Source organism: Ruditapes philippinarum, unplaced genomic scaffold (assembly GCF_026571515.1).
Source record: "Ruditapes philippinarum isolate M1 unplaced genomic scaffold, ASM2657151v2 ctg744_1_1_1_1, whole genome shotgun sequence".
Taxonomy (NCBI): domain Eukaryota; kingdom Metazoa; phylum Mollusca; class Bivalvia; order Venerida; family Veneridae; genus Ruditapes; species Ruditapes philippinarum.
Window position 1 is genome coordinate 31,453 of NW_026862771.1, and position 19,968 is coordinate 51,420.

Below are 19,968 nucleotides of genomic sequence, written 5' to 3' on the forward strand. Positions count from 1 at the left end.
TCCCGTAACGGAAAGCTGCAACCTTACAACACAATACAAATCATGTTAGACTTCCAGTTAATATTGGACATCATTTTTATATATCTTTATAATGAAAAAACTCACTGGAACAGTTTTTATAAGCAAACTGAATAAATGCATTATGGTGCTGAAAAAAGATTTCGTAACAAATTGCCTTTGACTATTTGATAAACTGTGCACTTCTTTTTCATCGAAATATGTGTTCCATGTTTGAAACCAATCATTTATTTCAAATTGTAAAATAACTATGGATAAAGTTCATATATGACACCAGATTATGATCACAAAATAATTAACTATGTTCCGTAACAAATGTTTTAAACAGGTAAATAAAAAAATAGCATCAACTTGCTACTTTTGACTCTGTGGTTTGCTGAAAATAAAGCTTGCATCAGTAAAATTTCTCATGTAAGTAACATAATCGTGAAAATATCGTTATCAAATCAAAAACAGTGGTTGCCAAAATAAAGTACAGTGATTGCCAATTACCTCCAGTTGCCCAATTGTATTAAGATGTTGCATGCATACCTATGTATCTGACGTATCATTCGGAGCGGTGATAGGCATAAAAGTCACACCGTCAATTGAACAGAAATGTGCCAAACTACTATGATGCCCCTTCTTAGCCTGTCTGTCGCAGTGCCATATACAAGTTATTGATTGGAGACAATGATTTTACATTTCGCGACATTGTGATCCTGATGTTTGACCCAATGACCTTAATATTATTAGGTGTCATTTGACCTTATTACATCAATATAGGTCATCTACTGGTAAACCAAATAAAATAAACCAGGGCTTATTTTTCTCAAGTTATCGTATGGACAAGATCAACAGGCAGTTAGTACGTACATACTGACCAATCCTATCACAGGATGGTCCCAACAAAAAAGCCATAACTTAGTCAAAATTAATGTCTGATTTATGAGTTATGGATAGTGACCTCCTAATATAATCCTCAAGACATTATCAAGTTTAAATTGAATACCTTAAGTAGTTTAAAATATTAGTGCTGCATGTAAAATTCTAACCAGGAATTGACTAAGTTTTATATAGAGATCTATATGGTGTAATCAGATTGGTTAATAATCTCTTGTACACGACTTAGTAACTCGTGCTACTACATAATATCTCGTACTCACAACTTAATTATCTCGTGCGTACACCTAGTAAAATCTAGGCCAAAGACAAAGGGTTTTCGTGGCCCCGGAAAAAATAAAAAAAATACACATTCACCCTTTTTGGAAAAAAGGGAAAAAAATCCCCAAAACCCTGACTTCCCCCCAGTATCTAAATTTAAACCTTCAGCAAAAATACTGGGGGGCACGAACATTAGAAAAAATACTTTAAACAACATCATGGCACGGCCCTGAAATTTAGAAATAAGATAATGATCGGGAATTTGTAAAAACCAAAAAAGATAACTAGTCAAAATGGGGCCAAATTTTAAGGGGAAATTTATGACCCTTAAATAAAAGGGCTTAAATTTTACTGCAAAAAAAACAAATATTCAATATTTTTCGGAAATTTGGAGAACAAAATTTCCCTTTTTTTTTTTTTTTAATTTTGGTATTTTTCCCGCATGCGGAAATTTGGATTCCCCCGGCATTTTCCTTGCCCAAACCGGGGTTCCCTTTTTAAAAAGGGGTCCCCCATTTATAGTTTTTACGGTTCACAGATTTCATCAATATTTCATATAGATATCATCTTTTCATATGACGACAGATGTTGCAGTCTTTTTGATGCTGGGTTAGTTATGTATATTTTAGAGTAATGCACACAATTCTCTGAAAGGATGAATTATTAAATTGTAGACAAAATGAAAGTAGAAAATGTTGCCTGACACAAGTTAGGCTAACCAATAATGAATTTTTAAAAGGTTTTCTGTTGTAATAAAATGCTCTTAATGGCCGAATTTGTAATAAGTAAGTGCTAAGATCATTAATTTTCTCAGCAAAACAGAGATATGTATATAATTCTAGATGTTTATACTCAATTAAGGGGGCTGTACTCTGGACTGACATAAACGTTTCATGTTAGAACTTGAAAAAGGAAATTATAAGTGTGATGTATTTTCAATACACTAAGGTGATCTGAAATATTCATTCTAGATATATTTGATCATATTACGAAATTACAAAAAAATACAAACTACTTAGATGGGACAAATTACTGAACTTTTTTTTCTTTCTCAGATTTACATCAGTGACAAAATTTATAAAGGATTCTTATTCATCTAAACTAAATCGGGGTCAAGCTGCTGTTGGATTAAGAAATGTTTGGAGCTAGTCCAAAAATTGTGTTAATCTTAAAATGAAATTGACGCAGTTAGTTATTTTTAGGACATATTTTCAAATCTAATAGGTGTTCCAGTAAGTATTTTGATTGTTGACTGTTTGAATTTTTTTCTTTTGTTATTTTCTATAGATAATTTTGTGATATTGATTTGTAGCAAAAATGTAAAGTAGTTTTCTTTCTTAGCTTTCTATGATATTGAATTAATTGCTGATTCACTTTCACTGTTTTTGTCATGTGAAGATTGATAATAAATTTCTTTGATTCTGAGAGGAAAAGTAAAATTTTTAGAAGGTATTGATGTTAATTTTGTTAACTTTACAAGAGCAATTTGTATACTGAAACATAATTTTTGAAACTTTGTTGACTAAGCCCCACAAACTCATTAATTAAAGGATAAATTTGTGGCCTAGTGATAAACAAGTCTTAGCTTCTCATAAAGCTACTACAGTCCAACCCCGTTTATTCGAAGTGCCTGGGACTGAATATTTACTTCGAATAATCGATGGGTTCGAATAATCGAAATCGAAATATTGTGATAGACGAAAACTACTCAACTTTGACCAATCATCGCAAAACTACCGTTTACAACACACTTGCTTCCTGTAATCAATTGAGAAAAATAAATATTTAAGAAAAGATGCTTAAAAATTATTGTATTGACATTGAAGACATAAATAATTGCATTTTATTTTACATTATGTATCGTTTCGTTTCGCGCAGAGCCTTGATAATGGCCGTGTCTTCACTACGGTATTTACAGCTAAACTCTGGAGTTTTCGATTAGGATAAATTAAGGCTCTCATGTAGCGTTGCAATTAATGAAAAAAATGTTTTGCATGTTTTGACAAATTCACATATACGGATTGTATAAAAATTATTGCTGTCATTTTCAACAAAATCGGACACGGTGCATAGCATTTCATTTTCGGTAATTAAAGAACACACAAAGAGTTATTATCATGATTGTCTAATTACACGCATGACTGTGGATATTTTTCACAAGTCGACTGGTCAGCGAGTGGATCTGCGCCAATTAGTCTGGCTTCGAATAATAATTAGGCTGGCTTCGAATAATAGGTGTGAAATTCTTTCATAATTGTATAATCGGGACCGAAATTTACTTCGAAAAATAGGAGGTATTCGGATAATGCATTTCGAATAATACGCTCGTATTTATATTGTTTTATATAGAGATAAAAACGGGACCGCCGATCTACTTCGGATAATGCCGGGTATTCGAATAAAGGGTTGTGGAATAACCGGGGTCGGACTGTAATTAGGTCTTACATTCTTTAAATAAGTCTTCAATTTGGTTACATTGTAGGTCTTATTTAAGTCATTATTTACTATTTCAGAGAAGAAAAAGTTTGACAGTAGACAAAAGAGATGGGTACACTGTATGAATGTTTACGAGAAGCAAAATTAGAGCGATACTTCCCTTCATTCCGAGCACAAGGTATCACCAAATCAGAAGCTTTAACACGACTGACAGCTAGTGACTATCCAGCATTTGGTATTACCTCAGCAGAGGATAAGAGACGTCTTGTTGAGTTGATTAGTATTATTAAAGCAGTGCATAATGTTTCAGATAGGGAGGATATATTATCGGGACACCACCCTGTGAACAGGTCAATACAGAATGTAAGGAACAAGTCACCAAGAAAGAGAAACAGAAGTCCAGCACAAGGACCAGTACAGGTAATGCTCTTGGAATAAATCAGTAATTTTCTTATTTGACTAATAGTGCTGTTTTTGAATCATTCTTCACTGTTGATGATCTGTATCACTCCCAGGATGTTAGATGTCTTGTAAATTTTTACTTTTCCTAAAACTTAAAATTATGCACAAAGTAGTGTTCAGTCTTCATATAATTATTATTGTTAAGCTTAGAAAGTTACAATAGGTTTAAGGATGAAAAGACTACAGTAGTGTCAACTAGTGTAAGTGAACTAAAAAACAAGAAAATTTGGACGATATGTCAGCTTCTTATGGTGGTACTGTAAATACAGTTGTTTCCATTACATACCATACCATATATGTATGAAAGTCAACAAGTTTAGTTCAGTATAATTATATGTTATGAAATACACAGACAGATTTGACCCCAAAAATTGCAACAATGTAGATGATATTGCTACCTTTTTAAAGAATTCATTGTAACTTGGTATGTTTGTAATTTCAGGTTGGGGGCCGTGCATTGTCTGCAACAAATGATGTACGTGTCCGGGACAGGCTACGTGCAAATGCCAGCAGTCACCATCTTTCAGGTGCTGGAGCTGCGATACTTGACCTAATTGATGATGAAGAATCATCGGAAGAATCGGGTGATGATTCTGAAGAGCCCGCTGATTATGAACCAGCTGTAAAACACAGTGTGACAGCATCTGTCAAGGAATTACCTGGAAGAATACGCAAAACACCTGTAGAGAAAGTTAAATATGGTGCTGGATATAATTATGGGGTGCCTGGTACGATCTTACATTAATTGTAATCAGTAGTGTAATGATTCTCTGTACTTTATAAACTTTGAATTACTCAAACAGCGCTGATCATAATTGGTTCAGTTTCTAAAATTTGCCCCCTACCAGCAAGATCATTGTTTCTTAAAGGCACATTAAGCCTGAAAATGCTGTCATTTTATGTTTCAAAACTTTATACATGTAGTTACAGTTTCCAAAATGTTATTTTTTGGCAATACTGAAGCCATCTTTTCTCTTCCAATTTGGCAATTAGTTCAATTGTAGTAAATAATATTTTGTATGGAAGTCAGAATACCACTTTGTTTACATTTTACTACCATAATCACAAGTAATTTCATAGTAAATTCATTTTATTAGGTGATCTAACATGTCCTTAATTCATTAATACTACATTATGGAACATAATTATATTTGCCCTATCTTCAGTAAGAAAATGATATTAATTTCTGACGCATAATGTGCTAGCTATTTGCCAGTACATGTATTGATTAGAATGACTAAAAAGTTTAGTTTAGAGTGTATAAATACATAAAGCTCTTTTTGGCAGTTTATGATCAATAAACTATTCGTTTAATTTGCTTTTTGATTTAAACTATGACATACCAAAGTACTTCAATTGAAAGAATAATGTTCATAATTTACCAATTAAGCTTAATTATCTGCTTAATTGTTGTTAATCCTACAAAAATAGCTTTTGAATAATCAAATTATGTTTGAAATCATTTCACAACATATTTCATCAATAGATAAGAACTATTATTTTCATTTATAATTCATGCAAGTTACATGTAAAAAACAGGACACATTTTTTTCTAAAACTTAATTCCAGGTATGAACATAACTTCTAAAAGTTGCTGTATAGTTTTCTATATTTCTGTAGTGTATATTGTCAGTAATAGCTTTACACCCTTTCATGAATTAGGTGGAACAAATTATTTAAGTAAATGCACCATGAGTCATTGTATATATCATTTATCAATTACCTAAAATTGACAGGTGGAAGTTCAGGAGCTCGACCCAAGTCACGTCCTGGTGGTGGACGTTTACATGAAGACAAAATAAAAGTGTGTGTACGTAAACGACCCCTGAGTAAGCGAGAAAGTCGCAGTGGTGAAGAGGACATGATTCAAGCCGCCAGTACAACAACATTAGTGGTATCTGAACCTAAACAGGCAGTAGATCTGACAGCATACACTCTACAGGTATTTTATATGTAGAATTTATATACATGTATCTTTATGTTACACATGTTATGAGATTTAATTGACCATTTTGTGGATCTTTATTACATATCATTTTGACATCAAGTTTAATTAGTTAGTTTAAACGTATTTTATTTCAGACATTTGCACCAAAACATATATTAAATACAATGATTATTTACATCATACAGTTAGGAAAAAGGATCAGATCCGAAAGCATACAATGCTATAATTTTAAAGGTCTTTTCCTTATATACAATTCATTCCTGTAAATTTAGTGGATTTTTAGGAAGATTTGCTTTGATGCTTTTACTACTGTGGAAATTAGGTAAAATCTGATTGTGTAGGGACTAGGCTGTATAGAAACAGTGATTTCTTTTTCAATTTTAAAACAACCTGAGACATTCTGAAGGGGAAAATAACAATAGAATATCCAAAACTTCAGCATTTGTTGCTGAAATATTGTATATCATGTTAAAAATCAAAAATCAAAACACCCAAGCTTTTATCTGAATTAAATCACGTCATGTACATATCTGTCCGGACACATGGTACTGTAGTGTAGACAATTTAGGTAATTTTGATACCCTCCTTGTCAAGCCTCAGATATAAGTGTCAATACAATCAGAAATAAACAAAGTAGTTTGTTAGTTAGGAGAAGAACCTAGCTGAACTGTGTGTCCATTTTTTTTATCTCTAGGTTAAAAATTATGAAATCTGTACGGAAAAATGTTTAAAAAGTGTCCGACCAGTAGCTAACAATTAGTGAAACTGAAAAAGCCCTAACATTTTCTCTTCTTTTACAGCATGAATTTATATTTGATGAAGTATTTGAAGAGAAATGCACAAATGAAGATGTATATATACGAGCAGCTAGACCTCTCATTAGCTGCATATTTGATGGGTAAATATCTATAGTTTATTTTTTCTAATAAAAAAAGTTTATTTCTTAACCCATTACTTCATGAGCATTTTGTGAAAAATGGCTGTTTTCATTGAAAAGTCTCCTGTTACAAGTTCAAATTGCTACAATACTATAAAAACTGCTTCAACACTTATCAAACTTGGCACAAATGTTGACTGGACCATTGCCCTTGCAACAACATGCTCAGGCTTAAATTTTCTGTTACCATGGCAACAAGGGGACATCTCAAAATTGCCAAAAATCACTATTTTGCGTTGATTTTTTCCATCAAAATTGATTTCAAAGTGCTGCAACTTCTCAATGGATTGAGATAGAGTCAAATGCTTTTCAGCGTTGCTTACACGTTACCTTATGATCAATCTGGGGTCATTTATAGCCTCTCACAAGTCCAAAATTTTCTTTTTTTTAACAACATTTCTCAAACAAAAACAAGTGTTGGGAGCCTAAATAAGGCATTTTTTCACCATTTGAGACAACAAAAAGGGGGGGTGAAAAGGGCGTTAAAAGGCGTTTATATAACGTAATGGGTTAATCTGATAGACTCATGTTATCACGAAAACTAGTACCCATTGAGCTATTGTTTTGACTTATATTGAAACTTGAAATTATTCCTCATGTTGTCTAATTTTGAATTAGAGTAAAACATAGGTCTATCATGGATTTTTACTTAACAATTCCCCAATATTTAGTTACGCATTGTGTACAACCAGATATTTCCAAAGATCTTCTTTTATTCCTTTATCAAGCTCAGAGTATTGTCTTGCACAAAGCTCTTGATTTGCATATTCAGCATAGTCCATGTTTTTTCTAAAAAAAGAAAAGGCAAACATCATTTTGTTTGACTAATTTCAAATGTATTTTTAATTAATCTTCACATGTATTTCTAATGTGATGATTATTTTTATATACAGTGGGAATGCCACCTGTTTTGCATATGGTCAGACAGGAGCGGGGAAGACTCACACTATGATTGGTAACAGAGAGATACCAGGGCTGTATCTGCTAGCGGCACATGATATATTCTCTATCATAGAGTCTGGACAGTATGGTGAAGGTATTAAAGTTTGGGTCAGCTTCTTTGAAATCTACTGTGGTCAGCTGTTTGATCTTCTAAATAAAAGAAACAGGTAATTATGACAATGTTTTCTTTCCTACTATGACAACAGCTTGTTTTAGAAAAAAAACAATCTAACGAGAAAAATGAAGTTAATAGATTGATGAATGTGTGAGTGCAGGTAGCTGAGTGTTAGCAGTTTTTTCTGTGTGCAACTTATGCTTCATTTCTTCAGGGATTTTAACGAAACTGTAACAGAAATCTCATCATTAAGAGCCATTTGGCATGCTGTCAGGGGTTTGTGATCTTTTCATGTTTGGTTTATGATTTGTTTATTTTTAGCAGAATTATGTGGGTCTTTTGTTTTTGTCACATATAGTATACTGCGTAATTCTCTTCTGGCACCGTGTTCACAAAGAAAAGATCAGGATCAGTCGATCCTGATTTTATTTTCATTGTTTTATAAACTAAAACTGATCGTATTATGCTAGAAGTAAATGGTAAATATTCGAAATATAAATAATTGCTTATTTGCAAAGAAACCAACCTGTTTTGGAATAACAAAACAAATACAAAAATAATCAGATCAAAATTTGGATCAACTGTAAAATACCCATATCTTGTAAAAATAACAATAAATTCATTCCAAAATTTCATAAACATGCTATTTCAGGTCCAGTTTTATCAAGATATTTCTGTAAAATTAATCTATGAGGATAAATAAGGGGGAGAATATTTCAGTTTTTAAATTTGATCCTGATCTTGATCTTTAAATCTTTGTGAACACAGGGCCTGGGCATAACTCCTCCCCTTTAGGGTTTTTTTACCAAACTAATTCTGAAAATTTGTCATCAAGTGGATTTCATTGTGATAGTTTTTAGATACATATTTTTATTTTCATATTAATGATTCAAATGTCACACGTTAATAGAAAGGTTTAAACTTTACTTCTATTCATTACAGGTTACATGCTCGAGAGGATGGTTCCAAGCGTGTTTGTATAACTGGTCTTACTGAAACAGAAGCAGCTGATGAACAATCTCTCATGCAGGTAACCAGCCAATCATTATTATTAACAATAAATATAGTCAAAAATCTTATAGGAAATTTATGTGTGTACTAAAAAATCTATGACTTTTTTGTCTATGACAATGAGAAAAATGTGATTTATTTATTTATTTTCTGTATGAAAGTAATTTAAACTATATGTAAATATTTTTGAACACTACTAGATTTTGTTTATCTGTTTTCTTATTATAAATGAATAAAAACAGAACCAGCTCAAAATATTGTAAAAGCATAATGAATATTTCTTTACCAGTAGAGCTAGGAAGTGTCACTATAACACACTAGTCGCATATAACCCAGATTCCAACCCATAAGAAATATCAAGGATTTTAAGATTATTTAAGCCCTGCTTAAAGGCACACACTGATGGGAAAGTCAGATGTGAATTTCATGACATGTCAGCTACACATATTCTCTGGGGTTTTTTTTGGTACCACCACAAAACAGAGACGAAGCTGTGCATGGACAGATGGAAGGTAAAAAAAGTCATGGTTGTTATTCATTAGTACATAGTTGTATAAATAGGAGAATAAAACATGTCCCACCCTTTTAAAAAAAACAACAACAAAAGACAGGGAAAAGGTTAGAAAATTGATGTATTCTACTATTTGATTATTCAGGTTTTAGAGTATGGTAATTCAGTAAGGAGTAAAGGAGCTACAGGAGTCAATCCAGACTCATCAAGGTCACATGCAGTATTACAGATGGAAATAAGGGATAGAGCAGATAAAAGACTTGGCAGGTAAAGTTTATAATTTTTTATAGATGAAGGTTTATACACTTTCCTTGTATTGTTAATTCAGGGCTCCAGATAATATATGATGCATACTTGTATTACAGTAAAAACCTGCAAAAGTTTATTGTAATTTCTTTTGCTTGTTTGACACCCTTGGTTTATACTCTTGCATTAGGCATTTCTGCCTTAGATTTTAGACCAACCCCTGTCATGGCCTTACCAAGCTGTTTTGATATTTGAAAAGCAGGGCTTTTTCCCCCTAAAATATGAAGGTGCCATTTTTTATTTGTGAAAGGCAAAGCACGATTAGTTTTGAAAATGTGAAGTTTTTGTGTATATTCCTTAAAATCATGAAAGAAGAATTGTGATATTGACACTACTTTTGAAAGTCAACTTACAACCCACATTTTTCTTTATTTGAAAAAAACAAGAAACACAACATTTACTTGAAATGTTTACATAGCTCTTATTTTATCAAGCTGTAAATAACTAATATTTTTGGGTATTAAAAGGTGACACTGCTTAATATACTAAGATTTTTTGTTGTTTTGCAGCATCAATGTAAGTAATGTTTGGTTGTGAAAGTGGCATTTCTTTCAGTTGTGAAGCTGGCATTTTAGAAATGTGAAGAGGCCTTATTCAAATTGTGAAGGGGCCTTATTAAGGCCCTTGTTATAAAGTGCGAAAAAAGCCTTGTCAGGAACTTTTCACCAGTTGTTTAAGAAATTGCATCAGTTGTACTACTATATGTATGAAAATAATCTCTGATTTTCAAAACTACAGTACACACTTGCAAATCTGTGATCTTTATCCTCTGATTCTCTTGACAATTAAGCAAAGAATCAATTTCCTTGTGCATTTGTCAGAGAGATGGTATATATATATAAAGCAAGTGAAGTGTTCATTTGTAAATAACAGAACAAATATGTGATATATAATATATGTACCAATATTACAGGATATCATTTATTGATCTGGCTGGTAGTGAGAGGGCCTCTGATTCTGCTGATACAGATAAACAGACAAGGATGGAGGGGGCAGAAATCAATCAGAGTTTACTTGCTGTAAGATATGAAATATGTCTAGTGTCTGTATTAATTTTATTAGTAAATATCATTCATTACTGTACAGTAGTCTTTTCTATAAATTTGAGATTAAACATTAAAAAATTTTTATTTCAAAATTTCTTACAATATTTGCTATACATGTATTCCTAAAGTGATTTTATAAAACAATGTAAATGCATGTATTGAAAACTTAACCATTTTCACACATGACTCATTCCTGCAAAACCCAAAATATTCTTTAGCAAAATTTTTATGTTGAATATATGTACTGAAATTTTGTGATTATTGTGATTTTGTTCAACTTGCCAGCTGTGATTAAAAATGATTTTTTTTTTCAAAATACTTAGTTTAACATATTTGATATTGACTTAAGCATTATGGTGTTGATAAAATGGAAGTTCAGATGTAATAAGTGCTAAAAACTGAAAAGAATACTAAATAAAATTATGGTAACAAGATATGTCATAGATGTTATGTATTCTGCCAAAAGCTTCATAGATACTTAACTCACAAATGTTCACTTGCTTTAAAGATTGAAGCATAAGATGTTAGCCAAAATTATCTTTCCTGTTTTGGCACCATATGACCTAAACTGTGTTAGTGTGCAGTAAAACCGAACATTCAAACACAAATTTTCACATGATTTATAGTGTTTATACAAATCTATCTGTATCTTAAAAATAATTATTTGAATTATTATTTCATTTCACACTTTTTTTTCCTATTAATTTTTGGAGGTGTGTGAACAATTCCCTTAAATCGTTATGTTGCCTTATTGAATTATGATATAATTTCAGCTGAAGGAATGTATACGATCTATAGATCAGGAGAGTCGACACAAGCCGTTCCGTCAGAGTAAGCTGACACATATATTAAAGGACTCGTTTATTGGCAACTCTAAAACATGTATGATAGCTAATATATCACCAGCCAGCTCATCATGTGAACATACCTTAAATACACTCCGATATGCTGACAGGTAAGACACGTGTTACTACATTATGATATGTACCGGTATGTAAATTGGCTAAGTGAAATTTATGAAAGTGTTGTTTAAAGATATTTGGAATTCTTTTTTGATTGCAAGAATATGTAATTTAAGAGTTTACAGTTCTTAGAAAAAAGATTAATAGGTAATTTATAGTCATAACTTATATTACACCAGCATATCTCCAAATGAAAAAAGTAAATCTATATAAAACCAAACTCCAGAGAGATATGTGTCTAGTTTAAAAGACAAGTGAAGTATTTTTTTCTGATTCAGTAAGTAAAGGCCACTGGCCCAAAATACATATCATACAAAAAGATTAACATTAAGGTTGTGTTGTAAGTCATACGACAAATTCTTATTACATGTATTTATCTACTATGTTATAAAGATCGTAAGATGATAAAAATGTCAGCAGAAATTTTCCAAATTACAGAATTAACATTTGATGATAGTAATTCTTTAAAGTTATATAACTCAGTCCCAGAATTATACAAATTTAGTAAAAAGTAGTTTATAATTTCTGAATAAAAGCGTGGTATCTTCAGTCAATGTGAAAAGTGCAAAGTTTTTTTAAAAGCTGCAAAAGCATTCTCAAAAAGCTATATTTAAATGCCTACCATTTTCAGGATTAAGTTTGTGGTTTGAACACTGTAGTTGTTTTAAAAGATGACATACTGCATTTAAATTTTGAAATAATTTTAATGATGGCATCTGCTTGGGTTATTTTTTCATGCCAGTTTTGAAAACAGCAATCAATTAAGCAATGCCTGAAACTGTTTACCAAAATATTAACGTCTGTTTTTTGAGAAATCTAGGTATATATTATTATATATTGAAGACAATTTTAATGTATGACAATAATATTGTAAAGTGAGTTTTAAGGATCTTTAAGTTATATTGTATTAATATGTAAAAATAATTCCATAATTTATACTTTTAATTAGTTAATGCAAAATATTTTTAATGTTCATAATCCTGTTCATTTATATTGTTTTAGACATATATGATTGATGTAAAGCGCCTTTGAACATTTTAATGAAAAGGGCGCTATATAAATGTGGTATTTATTATTATTATTATTATTATATATAGCCTTATCCATGACTGTATTTGAATCTTGCTCGGTCAACAAGTCCTACCAATGTTATCTAGTGATTTTAACATTAAATAAAACTGTTTTGGGTAGTGACAAAGTGACATAATAATGGATGTAATTTATACAATAAATAATACAAAGCAGAAATCTACTACATACTCCTAGCACATTTATTTTCTCATCGTATGTAAAGCCAAAGCCATGAAAAAGCCAGTTGGGTTTGAAAGAATAAGAAATACTTTGAATCATGATAAGTCTTTGAAAGTATGACTGAAATAATGGAATAATGAAAGTTTGTTTGAAAATACAATTCTGATCATTGTTTTACAGAGTGAAGGAATTACGTCGAGGTGCCCAGTCAGCTGCAGCCACTAGCAGAAGTACAAATGTAGCTATGTCTAATATACTGATGAATATCCCTGCATCAGCACCATCTATCTTTCAACCATCTAATATTCTATGCTCATCTACTCCAATGAGACAGAGTACACGTCAGTTTACAAATAGAAACACTAGTGCAGATTTACACTTAGATCCTAGTGAAACCCCAATCAGGGGTCCAGGAGCACGGAGGAAAACATCAAGTGCTGTTTCAAGAAGTGAATCCAAGTCCCAAAATTTTAGTCATAGGACAGGAGCTAGTGTTAATTCAACAAGTGCAACAAGTAAGCCGCAAGTGACTCGGCATTTTGCCTCAAATGTGATAAATTCTAGTAATAAACAAAATTTGTCGTCTAATAGCGAGTCGGATCAGACTGAATCTGATTCATGCAACATGACTGGTCCACAGAAACCTGGCAATCTGCCAAATCAAATGTTAAACATTGAAAACCAGTCTGTGAATAGTAAAAATACTTACACTCGTAAAGATATGTATGTCAGTAAAAGTTCAAATTTAGGTGGTCGTACTCCTGCATCAAATACAAGTCAAAATATACCAGTGGTCAAATCGTCTGATACAGATAACGATTTTCCTACTACAGATTTCAATAATGAGGAAGAAATGAATGACTTGAACCGTACTGGTGAAAAAAACAATGTTGCGGCTAGTGTGCCAGTGTTTCCTTCGACAAAATCTAATAAGTTAGAAACACAGACTAGTTCAAAAGAAGGTAGAGAACAAACTGTAGTGCCTGGTGTTACAAAGTCTCCTGCACAACAAAGACTGTCATCTGTCTCTGCTAGTGTACCAGTCCTTAGAAAAAAGATATACATGGAGAACCAGACTGATTCTCAAAATGATGTTCAAGGTCAGACTGAGCTTCCCCAAAGTGAACAGAGACAAAATGATATAAGCTCCAGATCTAATACAAATTCTGGGAATTCTCAGACATACAGAAATTATACTCCATCTAGTGAAACCAGTCAGATACCTACACCAGCAGCCACTTCAGCGTCAGTGTCTAAAAGAAAAGATGTTGATGATGAGACTAAACCCAGTGAAAATAGACTGAGGTTGAAGATGCCATCCACTCTTACTGAAAGTTTTAATGACGACTTACTATTTGATTCTCCTTCAATAGATCAGAGGGTTTGGACTCCAAGGACTCCTAGTGAAAATTCTGGAACTCAGCCCAGAATTCCTCAAGACCCTTCTTTACAACCAGAAATTCCAGCTGTGCTCCCAGCAAAAAGCACTGAGCTGACAACCTTTTCTCAATCTCCAAGATGGCATTTAAACAAAAATCAGAGCAACTACCAAGGCACTGTGCAGCAGCCTCAAGGATTCAGACCTGAACCTATACGCACAATCCCTAAAGACAAACCTGAAAATAGGCCAACCAATCAAAGAAATCAAACAAATACTCAAAACAACAGTGGTGTAAATTCTGATAACAGACAACAGAGGCAGGCAGAATCTAACACTGCTAAAAAGACTTCATATGATATCCCAAGGTCAGGAAATGACCCATTTAATAATGTGACCTCTCATAAGTCAGCCTGGACTAATGATAGTGTTAAACCAAAACAAAAGGCAGTAGAACAGGAGCCTATTAGTGCTAATTGGTTTGAAACACCTGCAGATCATGAAACCCACATTACAGAATCAGCCTCAGATAAACTACGGCTACAAAATACTGAAAAGAAATTAAAGTTAAGAACTGATATAGGAGAATCAGGATCTGGTTTGAACTTACAAGATTTTGATGATGACTATTTGCCGTTGGCAAGAAACATGGACAGGAATAAATCAGCTCATAGTGATAGTGGGATTTTATCAGCAGTTTCAGACACTGAAAGTAAACAAAGTCAAAATACAGCCAGTAAGGGTAACATTCCAGGTGGCAATGCTGCTGCTTATAAAAACTCAAACTTTGCAAAGCCTGGTTATTTTAGTGATACAGGAACTGGTGCTAATGGCTTTATATCCAAGCATCGATTAGTTCATTCCCCTGTTACAACAAGACAAAGTTCAAACACTTCACCTGTGATTAAGGACTATGTCTCCTTGTCTCCAGTTAATGGGCAAGGAGCATTTATTTCAAAGCACTCGGACAGAGATGGTAATTCTTTATCACCATCAGGTGGTGCGTCTAATAATGGAATTTTAAAAACAGAAAAATTAGGAAAAGGGGGTACTATGTTTTCGCCCATACACCCACAACCAGTGACTAATAGTAAGGTATCTAAAAGTGTGGCTGTAAGTAAAGATATTGTGCATCCTACACCTCTTGGTAAAGTGTCGGCATCAGTCGACACTCCACATGATCGTCAACCATCCTCACACAGCAGTAGTGGCAGTACAAGTAGTGATGTTATTGACCTCAAGTAAGTTTTAAAATATATTTGTATTGTTTTTCTGATTTAAAAAGTAAAAAGCAACTTAATAAATATGATTTATGACAAGACAGCTGTGATGGAGATGGAAAATCATGTCGGCCTGACTTCCTACTTCTTTTTATGGGGCTAGCAAGGTAGATTCAATGAATCACAAAATACACACTGCCCTTGGTTCAACATGTACCATGTAAGAATGCTTTCCTACTAGTTTACAGAAATTAAGATGTTCTACTCAGATGCCTGCTTGTGTCTGAACCAAAACACATCTATAAACCAAAAATGATATACATTACAATCCGTACAGAGCAACCATTTTGAAGAGAGAAAAAATGTAATTGTTGTTTAGAGTTTTTACTTTTAATATTTTTTGTGAAGTCTAACTTTGTAAATTATTGATACTGTTATTGTAAACAGTTTCCTCTGCAGAGGTTGCACTGAAAGATGAAAGGTAAGTATAGGTCTATCAAATATGAGTACATACACCAAAATGAGTATTTGTACTCTTAAATCAACTCTCAACAATTCTTACATAGCATTATATTCATTATGTGTTTTGAATTTTTTCCTTCTAGGTCACAGTTAATTACCTCCCATGAAGACCAGCTTGCAACAGTTACTTCCCTTTGTAAACAAGAAATGAAGTTATTACTTGGAGCTAAAGCTGGTAACAAGGTATGTAAGTCCTTGAGAAAAGATGGCTTTTTTTGTCAGAATAATTCTTACGCTTAAAATACATGTTACTTGATTTCCAGGATTGGTTATTGACAAAAATATTGTTAGCCAAGAGCTTCTTTCTTCGATAACATGTTCAGAACCTTTTTGTGGCTCAACAGTTGCCTTTAAGGACTGAGGCATCAAAATTTCAGCCACCGTTTATCCCTGCATGATAGTAAGAGGCAACTAAATGGGTTCAAAGTACTGGAGTCTATGCATTTTTAGCTCCAGCAGGTGAGGCGGTTTTGACCCATGGTGTTGCTTAAAGTTTGAAAAACACAAGGTTGGCCAAAATCACATTTCCAGTTTTGTAGCCATATGACCTTAATTGTGTTTGTGCACAGCAAAACCAAACAAGACATGTTCAAAATGTGAAATATTTAACAAACTGTCATTGCTTGATCATCATATTGCTATTTTATTAAATTGTTTATTTATAATTGTATTGTTAATAATTATTAAACAGGCCTTCAAAGTAGAAAAAAAAACTATTTGTTGCATAAGTATTGGCATATCTATTTTCACAATTCTGGTTTTTCATAGATTTATTGTGGTCTACAAACAGGCAAAGCACGATTTATATTTATATTAAGCTCTGTAAAACACATTCTTTTTTTATTTTCACTATGACCTTAGAAACTTCATACACCATTTATGTCCATGTTTGGCTGAGAAGCAAGCACATGGAATACAATATATTTGTATCTGAACATTATCTCCAGCTTCAAAATGTCTATAATTCCTTTGACTATAAATATACACTACCCCCAGCATTCTTTAACATAATATTTCTTATCTATGTTTCAGAAATTTGATGATTACATGAAAAAAGTGAGTGAAGTATTATCCCAGAAAATGTCTGCCATACAGCTTTTGCAAGACCAGATTATTGCATACCAACTCAGTACGCAGGATGATTGATAGTGATTTTTGATTACAACATTTTGCCAACAAAAACTGGTTTATCATGGCTATTTTGAGTCAAGTCAATGTAACATCTAAACAAAGTGAAATTATTCTCAGTGTGGATTACATATACATCACATGAGGATGCTTTTTCTGAATTATGGTTTCGTCTAGTTTATCCAAAAATCCATATTCAGTGATATGAGTGGGACAGAAAAGAAGAACATTTCGTAAAGTGGTTGTTACTGGTAAAAAATAAAGCAGATTGAAGCAGTCCCTGCAGTTGAATGTGGAAAGCTAGTCATAGGATAATGTTGAATAATTTTTGTCAACCTTTGCTCATAGTTTGATATTTGATAAATTCTGGACACTCCTCTTTCTTGTTATGTCCTTAACCCATACCATGTTAAAATTGTACAATGGATTTTTATATGAAAATGCTGAAATAAGCAGCCAAAAATTGAGATATTCAGGCTGGCCAGGTTGTATATTTGGTTATCATAGGCATGTCATTATGACCACTAGCATTCCAATTTAAAGCCCAAGCCTAAATTGCTTGCAATTTGATATAGAACTCAAATGTATTTCATAAGTGTAAAAAATATATACAGCATCTGATGTTTTAACATAGATATAACTGTACAGTCTGTTGAGATTGATTAAATCATCTGTCTTGAAATATTGTGATAAAAATGCAACTTCAGAGGAGATAAAAAATGTGATATTTTGTTCTTAAGATTTTTACATCCATATGTATATGTCAAATATGTTTGTTATGCTTGGCTTTTACAATGTATATCTGTGTTAAATTATATGTATGGGAGAGATGTATGTGTAATGTCAGAAAAATATAATACCATTCCGTTATTAAAATTACCTTACAAATGAACCTGACATGAATATTGATTTATTTTTGTCATGTAAAAAATATCTGTTAATATCAGTTAGTTAATACACAGAAGATATCAATGTTTGTAACCATGTAGTCCATAGGAGAAGCAGGTTTCCTTGTCAAAATAACTGCTATTTGGAAAACTGTAAGCAATTGTTAAGTATAGGAAAATGCATTTTATTGTTTTACATGAAAGATTGTAAAAGCCTAAAATGTGTGCCATTTTAAAAATACAAACAAGATCATATTTGTTTGTGTTTTTTTCCACTGTCAATATTGACAATCTGTAGGAACTTTACAAAATGTCCAATTTCATTTTTACATTAATTGCCATAAGCACAATGTTATTCTTACCTTACTTATAAACTAGCATTGTTAACAATACAGTTTAGTGTATGTCTGGACACATATTGGTAGTACATGTATTATATCCATTTTAAAACTGTTTTTGTGATCTTTTTTTGGTAAAATATTAAGAAAACTGAAATGCCCATTATAAAATTATATAATTCACCAATTTGCAAAAGGACATTATCCTTGTGTTTCCCATGTCGAATTTAAATACACCATCAATGTTTCACACAGATAAGAATATTGTATCTACTTTTGTCATTGCTTCTTCTTTTTTGCATAAAGCGTTAATACTCAAATCCATCCATAGTATTTTTGAGTAAGAATTCATGTTGTTTTTACTGTAGACTAATGTTGAAAGGTTTAAAGTATATGTATAATGACATCTACTATTATTTCTAAGTATTTTCAGGTACCACATTAGGCATGCTGGCCTTTATTTTTTTATCTTTTTATTCAGTAGTTATGTGTTTGGCAACATAACAAAGGTTGAGTGTGTGATATTTACGTCATTCCGTCCATTATAGAACCAGTAGAAAATAAAAGCTTTATTTTGTATTTTTAAGCCATGAAAACCTATTTGAATGTTTTATTTTCAAAGCTTCTTTGTCAGAAGTGGCATTGTATCTTGCTGTGATAAAATATGGCTAATTGGTGCCTGAATTTTAATTTTATATGTGTATATGTGACAGCAGTTTGTTCTTTATTTCATTTCCAAGTTATATACTCATCAAAAAATGGCATGTAACTTACAGTAAGCAACCATAATCATAATTAAAAAAAAAACACAAAAATCATTTCTCAAAAAATATTTATGTACCATCTTAAGAATTAAGTCATATCAACTTTTACACAAGAATTTTTATTTCACTATCTGGGTTTTGGCAAGAAATAGAAGATTGGCCTATGTTCAATTGAAATACATGTATGTAAGAATTAAATTCACATTACAGGCGGTCCTTATACCAAAGGTCACAAATCATTATAACTGAATTCTGCAATTTAAATGGATATAACTTTTGTGGATGTAAAAAAAAAATGTTTTGTGTTATATGACATTATTCCATAAAAGGCAAAACAAATGTTTTTTTGAATTATTGGAAAATTGTGTTGTATTGAAATTATACATGTACAACTTTTACCCATATGAGCAATAGATATGATTATGTTCAACAATGTTGTATAGTTTATTGAATTATAATGAAACAGAATTAAACTAAGTGTTATTCACTAGAAAAATTACTTTTACGTAAGACATTTATATTGTGTGGGAAGACATCTTCTCAATTATAACTGTTTTATTTATTATGATAACATTTGAATAGGATTTTCTTCTTATTAGTCCCCTACCGGTTTACCGGAGGGGACTTTAGGTTTACCCTCCGT

At 32.2% G+C, this 19,968-nt stretch overlaps 1 protein-coding gene across 2 annotated transcripts; it reads left to right on the forward strand.

Moving 5' to 3' along the window:
- Positions 1 to 1,668: 1,668 nt before the first annotated feature.
- Positions 1,669 to 19,923, forward strand: LOC132720142 (kinesin-related protein 3-like). 2 transcript variants are annotated; one of them, XM_060704174.1, is made up of 13 exons: positions 1,669 to 1,770; positions 3,675 to 4,017; positions 4,502 to 4,787; positions 5,796 to 6,001; positions 6,808 to 6,905; positions 7,838 to 8,053; positions 8,944 to 9,031; positions 9,669 to 9,790; positions 10,743 to 10,848; positions 11,649 to 11,830; positions 13,269 to 15,707; positions 16,292 to 16,391; positions 17,241 to 19,923. In XM_060704174.1, exons 2-13 carry the CDS (start codon positions 3,706 to 3,708, stop codon positions 17,352 to 17,354), a joined length of 4,269 nt encoding a protein of 1,422 aa, XP_060560157.1. In that variant the 5' UTR covers positions 1,669 to 1,770; positions 3,675 to 3,705; the 3' UTR covers positions 17,355 to 19,923. The 2 variants fall into 2 exon arrangements, with proteins under 2 accessions (XP_060560157.1, XP_060560156.1); XM_060704173.1 differs by lacking the exon at positions 1,669 to 1,770 and adding an exon at positions 2,089 to 2,393.
- The last annotated feature ends 45 nt before the right edge of the window (positions 19,924 to 19,968 follow it).

Excerpts from the sequence above, each read along its gene's own strand:
- LOC132720142 (XM_060704174.1), top strand. The coding sequence starts at position 3,706 with ATGGGTACACTGTATGAATGTTTACGAGAAGCAAAATTAGAGCGATAC. Across the intron at positions 9,791-10,742 it reads GCAGATAAAAGACTTGGCAG|GATATCATTTATTGATCTGG; the intron begins GTAAAGTTTATA and ends CCAATATTACAG. Across the intron at positions 11,831-13,268 it reads ACACTCCGATATGCTGACAG|AGTGAAGGAATTACGTCGAG; the intron begins GTAAGACACGTG and ends ATTGTTTTACAG.